We start from the raw sequence: 13,273 nt of genomic DNA, 5'->3' as shown, positions 1-13,273 counted from the left end.
ACGTGTAGGTCTCATTTTGATTTGTATTTCAACTGAAAGTATCAGAACTTGCAACTCAAAATCCTGAGTTTATTGCCGTCTAGACTTAATAGGGGATCAGGAAGAGCCTTTTGATCATGAAGGTTAAGCACATGACTGCATGATTGTATGTACAAAATCCATCAGGAAGATTTGTGACTGTCCAGAGTTGTTTAAAAAGTATCATTTTAATGAGGTAGAAAAGCCATGTGAGACTTTGTCAAGTTTGATTCCACACTTCAGCTCTGATTTTGACATATTTCTTGTGCCTTGCGCCAAAATTCTGTGTGATTTGGAAAGTGTCTGTAATAAGTGTGGCTGAACACACACCCACTTCAGTCAGGGGTTTGCTTGTATGAGGGGATATGCAGCTATTCTTGTATTTACTCTCACCGTTCCATTAAATGGACTTTAGTAAAACAAAACAAAACAAAAAGCCTGCTTGTCTGGTGGGGTATATTAAGCTCCGCAGAAGCAGAGGCTTGTTTAGTATTCCCTGAAAGCCCGAAGCTCATCAGAGAATATTAAATGGGGAGGTCCAGTAGTGAGAGGCATACTGCTTTCCTTAGTCTGAAGATGTACTGTAAATTCATTCCTTGTTACGGCCTGTAATCCAGCAGAATTTACTTTAAGAAACAGCTGGTGTCTTCCTCAGTGCCAGTTAAAATATCTTACACTGTACTTGAACAAATCTTTTGCCTCTTCCTGCTTTTTAGCAACTCAGTTCATGATTAGTATTGTCTTTTATAGGTGGGTAATATTCTCTCAGCTGATGGGGTGAGAATAAGTGGGCAGATGGTAAATGCTTTCCTAGCACACTTTTGTAGTCGGGGTGTGTTTCTTTTCCAGCTGTGTTGAAAGAGCAAGTTACTGCCTGGGTAATAATCTAATTATTTTACCTTTTCCTCTTGTTATCTCAACAGGAGAGTTGCCCAGTCCCGGTATGGAAGAACACAACGGCTCTGCAGAGGGTCCCCCGCCAAGCCAAGGGCGGCACAGTGCCATTAAGTGTGGGTGGCTGCGGAAGCAAGGAGGCTTCGTCAAGACCTGGCACACACGCTGGTTTGTTCTCAAGGGTGACCAGCTTTACTATTTCAAAGATGAAGATGAAACCAAGCCCTTGGTAAGTGAAAGGAGGAAATGGGATGGGAGGTGAGGGAGGAAAATAAGTTAATGCAAGCAGAATTGTCTGGTGTTTAAAGAACCAACCTCTCCGTCTCTGTCATTGACTCATTACAACTTGGGATTTTGATTACAGTGAACACAAAACTGAGTCAGGCCTTGGCAGTTAGTGTGGTTTCCCCATCAGGTTGGTTTCTAAAACTTCCTTTTCCAGATCGGGTTTTCTCATTGCAGCATTTTAAAGGGAGTGAAGTGTACATGAAGTTCAAGTAGCAAAAGTCAGTGTGATGGGCTCGACTGAGGCAGATGAATAAGCTGTATTTGAAAAGGTACTGCTTATTTTTCTGCTGTTTAAAATGTGGAGTATCCCTGCTTTATGTCTTCCCAAAAGGGAAATCCCATAAGAGTGTAGCCTGAATACATTGCCATCTGTAATGGGGAACAGCCTGCTGTCTGGTGCCTGGTTCTGTTCTGGTGATTTACTGCTCCTTAATGCTCATTTATTTTCCTATTTATTTAGCTTTTTCACCAGCATGCTTTAGGGCCACCTGTCTCTAGAGTGCCATAAGAGTAAATAATGCTGCCTCTCAGATCAGGGCAGGCGTGAGCCTCTGCGATCATAAGTTAAGAGAGACCTGTGCTAGCACCTACAGGAGTATGATAATCCTCTGTGTTAATCATTTCCTAGACTCTTGTGACTTCAGAAAAAGCTCTGACATCTGTGAGTTACCTCTCTGCAGATATTAACATATAAACACACTCATTTTTTTATGCCTACTAAATTTTTGATGGTGTACCTTTATGTGTAATTTCACTGGGAGCTCTTGGAGATGTAAAGCCTATCTAATCTAGCTTCCTGCATGGAACAGGTCATGCCACTTTGTCAAACTTTACAGCTTGCCTTATGGTGCACGTGTTAAGAAAACTGTTCAGTCTTGAGGTAATTGTTCCCAAAGAAGGTTCTCATACGAGTTAATTTCTAAGTACGAATTTCACAGCCTTGGTAGCTGTTTGCCCTTAAAATTATCCCACTTAGTATAGGTTAATTAAATAACACACTGCATATTTACAAATTATATGTTACTATGACTACTTTGAATATGAAATAGCTAATAATTTCTGGAAAATCGAATGTTTCTTTCATTATATATATTTTGTTAATGAAGAGTGTAAAAAGCAGCCATCAAAATAAAAATGTTTATGGGCCACAGCCTGAGTTTCCAGAATACAACTCTGCTTCCTCGCATTTGACATCTGCCAGTATGTTTGCATGCAAGGACTTCATTGCTTTTTGAGAGGTGACACAATGATGGATTTCAAGGAGCTTTGTACAGCACAATGGAGCCTAAATTATCCTCTTGTCTTGTAATAATCTTATCATTATTATCAAATTATCATTATCAGTCTGCCACTGACCTGTGGGATGACTTAAGAAGATCCTATTGACTTTGCTGCTTCCCTTTTGTGAAGTGGAGGTGGTGATTCTGATCCTCTGATACCTTTGATAGGTTAGGTACCGTTGATTAAATAACTTAAAGTTTGAGCTTTCCACTTAAGTCTCAAGTAAGTTCATAAGGACACCTAGAGACACAAAGCACGGGGGGAGAAGTACCAACAGAAGTGTAACTTAAAATATGCCATTATGTTTGGAAAATGAATCATAGAAAGGTTTAGGTTGGAAAGGACCTTGAAGATCATCGAGTTCCAATCCCCCTGCCATGGGCAGGGACACCTCCCACTAGACCAGGTTGCTCAAAGCCCCATCCATCCTGGCCTTAAACACCTCCAGGGGTGGGGCCTCAACAACTTCTCTGGGCAACCTGTGCCAGTGCCTCACCACCCTCATAGTGAAAAATTTCTTCCTAATGTTTAATCTAAACCTGCCCTCTTCCAGTTTAAAGCCATTCCCCCTCGTCCTATCGCTACATGCCCAAGTAAAAGGTCCTTTCCCAGCTCTCCTGTAGGCCCCCTTAAGGTACTGGAAGGCCGCAATAACTCCCCAGAGCTTTCTCTTCTCCAGGCTGAACAGCCCCAACTCTCTCAGTCTGTCCTCCTAGGAGAGGTGCTCCAGCCCTCGGATCATCCTTGTGTCCCTCCTCTGGACAACCTCCAACAGGTCCGTGTCCTTCCTCCAACAGTCCCCATGCTGGGGACTCCAGAGCTGGACTCAGTACTCCAGGTGGGGTCTCACAAGAGCGGAGTAGAGGGGCAGAATCCCCTCCCTTGACCTGCTGACCATGCTCCTTTTGATGCAGCCCAGGATGTGGTTGGCCTTCTGGGCTGTGAGTGCACATTGTCAGCTCATACTGAGCTTCTCATCCACCAGCACCCCGAAATCCTTCTCCTCAGGGCTGCTCTCAATCCATTCTCCACCCAGCTTGTATTTGTGCTTGGGATTGCCCCGACCCAGATGCAGGACCTTGCCCTTGGCCTTGTTGAACTGCATGAGGTTGGCATAGGCCCACCTCTCCAGCCTGTCCAGGTCCCTCTGGATGGCATCCCTCCCCTGCAGCACGTCTAGCTTGCCACACAGCTTGGTGTCATTGTCAAACTTGCTGAGGGTGCACTCGATCCCACTGTCCATGTCACCAACAAAGATGTTGAACAGTACGGGTCCCAGTGCCAACCCCTGAGGAACGCCACTCATCACTGGTCTCCACTTGGACTGTTGACTGCAACTTGTTGAGTGCGACCGTCCAGCCAGTTCTTTATCCACCAAGTGGTCCATCTGTCGAATCCATCTCTCCAATTTTGAGACCAGGATATCATGTGGGACAGTGTCAAACACTTTGCACAAGTCCAGGTGGATGACATCGGTTGCTCTTCCCTTGTCCACTGCCACCGTAACCCCTGAATGGGCCTGTCAAAATTAGGACCAGTTAATATTTTACCTTGGCATAGCTTTGGAGTGTTTCTGAAGCAAACTGCACAAGTATCAGTTACTGAAATATGTCCCAGGTTCAATGCCACGTACAGAAATGTTTTGGTTTTTTTTTTTCCCATTTAACTACATTGAAGGGTTTGCTGCATTAACTTTGACATGAAAATTGCTATGACCTTCTGGGAACCCTCTTGTTCTTACTTTGGAGAGCTAAAGCAAAGAACTCCACTGATACCATGAATTTTCAGTGCATCATTAGGAAGTGGTGAGCAGTACTTTGTTATATTATTATATTAGTGATGTAGTATTGGATCTGTAGGATAAATACATGTTTATTCACTACTGGATTGTACAGTCTGTACAATGTACAGACTGTACAATAATTCTTTTAGACAATAATATAATGGAAGAGATTTAATGAGTTTTTTTTCCAAATCAGATTGTAGTTTTTATTTTGCTTACTGGTTCGTTGTGTTTGGAAGGAGGCAGGATTACTCGTATTGAGGGATGCTCTAACTGCACCCCTTGTGTATATTTATTTATAGAAGGTGGGAGAACTATAGCAGGAGAGGACAAGACAAGCCAGTGGGTTTATATTCATAGCCTTCATGCAGATTAGAGAAAAGCAGAATCCAGTTTCTGGTGTGAATTCAGCAGGTGATCCTGACCACCAGTCTGCTTAACATTTGGGCTTGGGTTCTGCCCAGTCTGTGCCAGAAATTATGCCATAATGTTTGCGTTTTTGAAAGGGATGGTGATGCACATGGAAGTGAATTTCAGAAAAATACTATCTGTCAGACTTTATTATACAAGTGACTGTGTATAATAGGAGTAAAGAAAATAAATACCATCTTGTGTCTAAAACATCAGTAAATGCTTTGGAATTCCTGATGCATGCCCATTTCCTGCTAGTAATATAGGTAGCTACCACATACGCTTTAGTCATGTGTGCATCTATGTGTATGTTATGTGTACGTTTCCTTGGTGTCAGACTATTAAATTCAAAAGTCATTAACTATCAGTGTGAGTGTGGGGAAATATTGCCACCTGTGTCAGATGCCTACAGGCACAAAGAGCTAGTGAAGAACAACAGAAGAAAAAGCAGTACATAGCTGTTAGCCTTATAGTCAAGGTCAGTGAATTGTCATTGATTCTTTATCATCATCAAACGTAAGAATCTCCCTTGTAATGTTTTATCAGTAAGAATAGCAGCTATCTTTTGCTCTGATATCCTTGAAATGTCTCTGGGGTTCTGGCAAAGATGGCATTTTTGTTTACTGAAGATGTGGGTGTGGATAGCAATGATCTAGTTAATTCCAGAAGACAAAAAACCTAACAAATAAGTGAGCAAGCCATGTGAAGAAATAAAATCTGTTTTCTGATAATTCTGCGTAATTTTTACTTCTTGGAAGTGATACTGTATTTTGCCTTGTTCTTTTTGCTGTCTTGTAAGTCACCTTATTCCTGACAGCCCATTGTTCTTTAGAAAGCTGGTATTATGCTAGATCTGAAGGTCAGCTATCCAAGCTTGAAATGTGCACAGCTGAAAGAAATCAGCATTAAGCATTCCCTGTTTCACAGTACAGCTGTTGTTCAAATGCAGCCCATGAAAATGTATTTCTTGCTTTCTTCTTTGCCTATGGTTAACTACTCCAGCTGTGTCTGGGTTGGCATGGTCTTAATTGAAGAGGGGAGGAGGAAGTCAGTGTCTTTTCAGTGAGACAGCGTGCTTTTTCTGTGGTTTTTTGAGCAGCAGGGGGGAACTTCCAAGTATCATCTGCTTGTTGCAGCTTTGCTGTTGCAGTCTCCTGGTGTTACTGAGTAAGTGAATTTGTGGGAGCAAAGCTAGGTAACCTGTACTGGTGGAGCATCGTTGATACGAGGTTGTAAATGAACAAGAGTGGGCAAGTTCATCCAGTCAGAACAGTGTTTTAGGCTTAGGCATTTATTCAATGTTGTTGCCATTCAACTTGGTTTAGGGACTTGAACTTGAGGTGTGTAGAGAGATCTTGCAGAACTATGAACTAGCCTTCAAGAAATACTTGTTGGTGTATGCCTGAAAGCAGATGATGATCTGCTATCTCAGTTTCTATCCCATCCTGAACATTTTGGCGTGCAGTTTTTAGCCTCTAGATCTTGTTAAGCTCTTAACTGTTTGGCATATGTAATTCTAAACAGTATTCAGTGGCTCACAAGATCTTAGACAAACCCTGGGAAGGGACAGCAGATTTGAATGCTAAGGTGTGAATCTTAAATATGGAATTTCAATCAGTCTTTGATTGAAACTGAGTAAGTGACAGCTGGAATCTTAAGTACAGGCCACCGTTTGTCTGTAAGGGTAAGGCTGTCTCTGATGTACAGACAGAATATATTTTGAAGTATTGCTTTCTGGCAAAGTATGTGCTTCCCATTTAATTCAATTTGTGTAAAAAATTTCATTGACAGGAAAATGCATTTAATGACATTAATAGGAAACATGACAAATTTCAGTTGCATTTTTAAATTAAAATAAAGCTTCTAATGAATGTGTTAAATAGAAATTAATATGATAATTACATAATTTGAAACTTAGCCTGTCAGTAGGGGAAATCTTTCAGTATTAGTATTTAATATGATTAAAGATTAAGCATCATGCTTTTTTACCAGTTAAAAGGGAATGGATATGATTCTGCATGGAGAGAAAAAAAACTAATTGTACATGCGCTTTAGAACTGCATCACAAGAAATGGCCATCTCTCCTTGTTGCCCAGAGGATTTTCAGTGAGGGAGATCAGAGTATTATTCACTCTGATCCTTGTCTTTGGAAAGCCACAAGAACCAGCTTCCATGTAAGTACTGAAGAGCAGTGTAGGAAGTGAAACAGTTTTTCAGTAGATACTGTGTTGGTTTGTAAGAGCAACTCCCTTAGTCTTGTGTAGGGGAGGATGTGAAGCACTAATTCTTTGCATGCTTGGCTTCATGGACCTTGCGCAGAACTCTACCTTTCATGGAGCAAATTCTGGGACTTGATGTAAAAACAGCAAGGAGTGTCCAGACCACTGGTGACTTTTTTTTTTTTTCTTTTTTTTTCATTTCTAGTCAAAACACTTGTTATTAGTCTGGGAAGCAGAAATGGTCTTGGGATGGCCACGTGCTACTGAGTGAACACCCACCTGTGTAGGAGCAGTGCTTTGAAATACTGAGTTACCTAAAAGCTATTGCAAAGTGTAAAGGGAGAATTAGTCAAATACAGTTATGCAGGTGTCACAAGAAATGGTGGGGGTTGATAGAGAAAGCATGTTTCTCAGGAATTTCACTGGAAACTCAATATGCTGGATGAAATCATGTAGGATTTTCTGGAGATCAATAGAGATGTTTGACAGTAACGAAAGGATTTACCAGAAAGGCTTTCTATTATTGGCTATTGGATACATTTTTTTGAGTGTTGTTAATACGGAACTTAAAACCCAAACAAATAAAAAGCCTCCACAAAAAGTCCGTCAGAAAGCACGTCTTAAACAGTTCACATGAATGCAGTGGAACGGAAGGATTTCCAAACATGAAGGTTTTAAAAAAAAAAAAAAAAAAAAAAAAAAAAAAAAGTCAAATAACATGGTATTCTGCAAAAGCAGTCAGCTGCCAATCACTACCTGAAACAGTAACATGCTCTTGAACACTCCTGATAAAAGGTTTCCAGCTGATTGTGCTAATTTTGTCTAAAAAACCAACCCAACCAAAACAAAGTAGAGAAGAAATAGTGGCCCTATTTCTCAGATGTCTGAATGGAGCCTCCTTGTGACTGACTGTACGCCCCTTCTGATAATTCCGGCTCGTGGAGTGCTTGTTGTTGCATAAACTTGCACTGTGGGTTGCAGCAGAGCCGTTGGCTCGCACTAAGCTCGGCGCAGTCATTGCCTGGTTGTTCTTGCTATCCCATTGGCATTCAGCAGGCTGGAGTGTGATCTCTGCTTTATTTTCTTTCCTTTCATGGCTTTTGAGTTTGCATAAGCTTACTAAAGTAACTGCTCATTGCAGTTTTGCACGTGTCGTGCAAACAGATTTTGGGTTAGCCATGTGTTCCTGGTGTAATGATATTTCCTGTTTCTTGAAATGTTTAGTGGAAGGAAGAGAAGCCTCTGTGTAACACACCTTTCTATTTATGACGAGTGCATTTTTTTCCTTTCTGATCGTTCTTGATCTCCATCCACTGAATGTAAGGTCTCTCAAGTTTTAAACGGAAGTGAAAACTTGAGTTTCAGATGAGGCAAGAAGAGTTGTATCCTGTGTGATGTGAGTAGCAGAATCTCATGATTTTTTCCTCTTTGAGACACAAACAAATATGACCTGACATGGCAACAGGCAAAGCAATCTAAAGCCTGGTCTTTTTCACGTAGTGAACTGCTACAGTGGTGGCTGTTCAGTGCAGAAAGTGAAGTGAAAACTGAAAACTGCTTTGGGCCTTTTGTATTGGATTTTCAGGGAATGGCTCCACATGTGAATATTCCTTATATGAATATAAGCAGGCTTTTGCAAATCAAACAGTGAAATTTCTGGAGTACAGGGATGGTTATTGAAGGACTGGTCTTAGCTTCTACATACAGTAGAAAGTTCTGCTATTTCTAATACCTGTGTGCCTTTGTAAGCTTTTAAGTCATTTATTGCTGCAGGTTTCGGCAACTTATTCGTAGAGACACAGTTTTTTACTGCAATGACTTATGTCAGTGCTATTAAAGGTGTAATACACTTTGGTCAATAGATACCCACGGGAATTTTGTACAAGAGATTAGTGTCATAAGGCTAAGCTTATTTGAAACCAGGGTGTTTCTAATGCCATTATTGTGTTGCTTGGGAAAGGTTTCTCAAATTCGCGGGACTGAATTTCTCTCCTCAGCCTGAGACGAATAGCCACAAGGGCAGTCACTGAGGTGCACAACTTGGAGGTGATCAAATTCCAACTTTAATCCCCTTTTCTACTTCTTTCAGACAAAAAATGTGAACTTGAATTTTCAGTAATTGTTCTTTGTTTTGATTCTTTGAAAAACTTTGGAGGCCTTGGGCTTGACCCAGTAGGAGTCTGAAAAACTTTCACAAGAAGAAAAAAAAGTTTCTCCTCCAGCATTAACCGCCACGTTAATTACAGGAGTGTCACTAAACACTGTGCAAGGTTATGGATTCTGTGCCAAAATCAGGTAATTCTTGCTCAATGCTGTGCCCCAGCTTATGCTGTTGGGAATTCAATTCCCTCGTGAAGATGGTTTTTAGGTTTCAGTGCAATGCAAGGAGTATTCAGTGTCTCTCTTGCATGTAGCAGTTGTGTCATTGTCTGTGACTGTACTGGTAACATCTACAAACTACTATACTGCTATTGTACCAATTCGATTAAATCTGTGCACACTTCATTCCTGAAGGCTTGTAGCTTTTCATTCTCCCTGAACTTGTGCGAATTTTCAAACAGCTCTCAGGTGCAGTCTTTGTCCTTCTTGCATTGCTGCTGTTCTTTCTCTTTAGATCCAGCTCTGACCTCAACTTCGCCCGGGTTTTCCTTTGCCTCCAAACACATTGGCTGGTGAAACAGCTGCCCCCCTCCTCTCCCAGTATCTACAGCATTCATAAAAGGCCAGCGGTACGGTTGGTGCTCTCTGATGTGGTTCAGTGTCTCTATCTCACATGATGACTAGGAAAATGACAGATTAAATGGTTACCTTCCTACTTGCCATGCCCCCAGCAGTTCCACTAGCTGCCTGAGTAGATCTTTAGTTTAAACTAAAACTAAAAGTTTGTAAGGATTTTCCACAATCGGCCTCCTTGATGCATTTTGACACCCACCTGCCCCAAAACAAAAAAGCAAACAGTGGGGCAGGATGCTGTGTGAATCTGAGAATCTGTCTATCTCCTTTTAGGCTTCAGAAAACCGGTCCAGTTCCTGAAGTTCAAAATTCCCTGAGCTGAGACAGTTTTGTAGGTGGGAAATGTAAACCTTTCACAGTGTTTGGACTTGTGTATTCCACTGGGATTTTTTGTTGTTATAACCAAACTTGGAAAGTCAGGATGGTAAAGAAAAGTTGATTCCACCTGAGCCTGCCTGTTTACATGGCAGGCAGTACAGCCCCAGGACCCCTTTCAAAGCTGTTTGGGAACCATAAATACATGTTTCCAGACTCTGTATCTTTAATCAATCCGAACTGGGAAATTAGTTTTAGCAAATATTTTTATAATAGAACAAAGGAAAAATGCCTCATCCCATTGATTGAAAATGCTAGCACTGTTGACCCATGTGTGCATTCAGAGCTAAAGCTCTCAAGTATGCTACCATATGTTGTATAAACTGGGTGTATAGTTAGACTCAGCCAACAGCTGCTGTTAGATTGGAAAAGATAGGTGCTCTAATAAGATATAAACTAGCCAACAGCTTAATTTCTTGGTGGCCAATGCATCTGCTGAACCCAAATGTTCAGAGAACTGCCACTACCTTTCTCTTTGTGGGACCAGAGAACTAGTTTGTCTGTAGTGGCTTGCTAAGTCTGAAGTAAAGTTAAACCCTTAGTATGTTTCACTGCATTTCATGGATGAGCAATACTTCCAGATGTAAGAAGCTACTACATGGTACAAAACCTGCTTTTCCATGGTACACAACCTGCTTTTCCATGGTGGTGGGGCTGCCCAACCTGTAACTGTCTTGAGGCTTGCATTTATTTTTATGCTTGCACCATCTTTCCTTTCTTTTCCTCTCCATTTCTGGCTCATGGCAATTTGACAGGGGGGAGGAAAAGGTGGGGGAGAAGGGGAGATACTCTTTCCTTTGTTGCTTGCTAGATGAAAAGCGCATTTCTGGTGGATGATAATGAATGTACATTTAACAGGTTAGTGAAGTTAAGCGTGGAAAGGAGTAAGGATGGTGACAGGCTGCTGCTGGTTAAAAAATATACCTGATGTTATGTTGTGATGGTTGTCACTGATTGTCCTCTTACTACCACCTTCTTGTCTGAAAGACTGCTGATCTAAATTCCTAATCATGCCAGTGGTTTTGTATTATCAACTCCAATGCAGCGCGATGCCTTTTGTCATATTCAGTTGGACAGCAATGGTCTGCTCTAGATGTTTCTCTGTAGCTTTCCTTGCTTAAATAGCTGTTGTACCAGTAGAGTAAAGCAACTAACGTGAATACTGCTGCACAGCACGTGTGATGGTGTAAGGTGAAATTCTGTGGAAATCAATCTCCAAATTAATCTTTAAGTAAATTTAATGCTTTCTCTTTCAAGCGTATGTGGGGCCTTAACCATTATAAAAGTAAATATTCTTTTTTTGCACGCCGTTAATTTGGGCAGCAGAGGCTATGTGATAAATTTGTCTTGTCTAAGGGCAAACACTTGACATAATGAATAGATATGGGATGTTCTGTTTTGCAGCCTGACTGATCAATTTCAGTGACACTTGATCAACTCATAACCTGGCGCTGCTTCTGGTAGCTTCTAGCTTAGCATATGCTTTTAAGAGAATTCTTGAGATGTTGAAAAGTTCAATTGGTGCTGCATTACCTTGTGTAGGCCATAACTAACGTCCCTATTTAAAGAAATCCTTGGTGTGCTTGCTTATTTCCTTGCATATTGCGAAGGGACTTACTTAATATTATTGATGTGGTAACTGAGGAATGATTCTAGCAATATTTTTTAGCAGCATTTGTACAAGACCACAGATTTCAGCTTCCTTCAGCTAGACTGCATAAATGCTCTGCTGTGTGAGCTTAGGCTCATCACGTGAAAAATGACCTGAATCCTTTGCAAGTTCAAACACAGAGAAATGGTGAAGATGTGCTATGTAATGTATACACTGTAGACAAAAAAAACCCTTCCTCGGTGTCTTGGTTATTAGAGCCTTTGGGTTGCCATGTGTTCCCTGGCAAGCTGAGCCAGACATTTCAAATCCCTTTGTACAGAGCAAGTTTATGAGAATGGCTGTCACAGGTGGTATTTGTGTTGGCAGCCTCAGAACAGAGGCCAAGGGTTGAATGGTAACAGAAGCAGCTAAATTAACTTCTAATGCTGGAGGGACATCCTTTTCAGCAGACTTGCAGCACAGAAGTTGAGCTAACAAAAGCTTTCTCTGTTACTGGTCAGGCTGCAGAATAAAACCCATTAGAAGTCTATGCAGCTACCCACAAAGAGTTCCTGCTCCGAGTGAGTAATTGCAGGGTCTCCAAGAAAAAGCAAATGCTTTAAACTCGTGAATAACGGCCACAAGCAATTGAAGAGTACTAAGGACCTTCAAAGACAGACATGTGTTTTGGAAGCCAGTTGACATGATCTTACACTAATGTTAGGTTCGTGCAGGTGATGATAGAAAACAGACACGAGACTGTGATTTAACTAAGGAGCTGATGCTTTAGTAAGCCACTCTATGCTCATTTGCCACAACACAGTGGGCATCTCACAAGAATCTTCTTGTATGATGGCTCAGCAGTGTAGACTTTCCTCACCTAATCTGTAGGTTTCAGCTCTGTTACTCACCTGCCCCTTTTCCCTCCATGTTTCCATGTCTGTTGCTTCAAACTTAAGTTTTCCTTCCTTCCCATAAGCAAAGGCAAAATGGCAGATCTCCTTTACTTTGGAGGGATGACTGTTTCAGCCTTGATAGAGTGTGAGACATGTAAAGGATGGGGAGCAATGAAAAGCCTGCATGCCATGATCCTGTATCTATTAGAGTAATTAGTGTGTTTCTGTCCTTATGCTATGAGGAGCATAGAGGCCAAGCCTCAGGCTGCCCACTTGGTCTTTGGTGAGGACCAACTCCTTTTTTTTTTGCCTGTTTCATCAGAGCTTTGAGTATCCTAAAAATGCATTTTTAAAAAGCACAAACACTCTAGCAGGCCACACACACACACACAAAGAAGTGAACAGCTTGAAAAAAACATGGAAGTATTTAGATGTTTTGGAGCTCAGCGAGAATGAGACACTTGCACGTTTTTTCCCTCTTCCTTCTTTGCCTTTTCCCTCACTCGAATAGCAATAAATAATGCTCCACATCTGAAAAAGAGGTTTAGTATTTGTGGAGAGAAAGGGTATCGTTAAAAAATTCAGTCTATCATTCTTATTAAAGTTACTGTTTGCCACATACTGCCTAATGCTAAGGTGCTGGATTTCCTCCCTGGGCTTAAAAGAGATACCTGTACCATTGTGTACCAGGAATTACGGAAACCCTGTTTAACTTTGGCAAGCTAGAAGTCTATTTAGCAAATTATTTATATGTTGTGTTTCTCCTGTTATTTTTTTCTCAAAT

At 41.2% G+C, this 13,273-nt stretch overlaps 1 protein-coding gene across 1 annotated transcript in view; it reads left to right on the top strand.

Moving 5' to 3' along the window:
- Positions 1 to 13,273, top strand: part of ARHGAP24 (Rho GTPase activating protein 24) — a 222,094-nt gene that overhangs the window by 37,038 nt on the left and 171,783 nt on the right. The window contains exon 2 of the mRNA XM_082482889.1: positions 942 to 1,141. Within this exon, the coding sequence (XP_082339015.1) occupies positions 962 to 1,141 (180 nt within the window). The 5' untranslated portion in view covers positions 942 to 961. The remainder of the gene's footprint in view (positions 1 to 941; positions 1,142 to 13,273) is intronic.

This window comes from Vanellus vanellus (genome assembly GCF_965231255.1).
Source record: "Vanellus vanellus genome assembly, chromosome: 4".
NCBI lineage: Eukaryota > Metazoa > Chordata > Aves > Charadriiformes > Charadriidae > Vanellus > Vanellus vanellus.
Note: the sequence above shows the minus strand (reverse complement) of the source record. Positions and strands in the feature narration are given on the sequence as shown.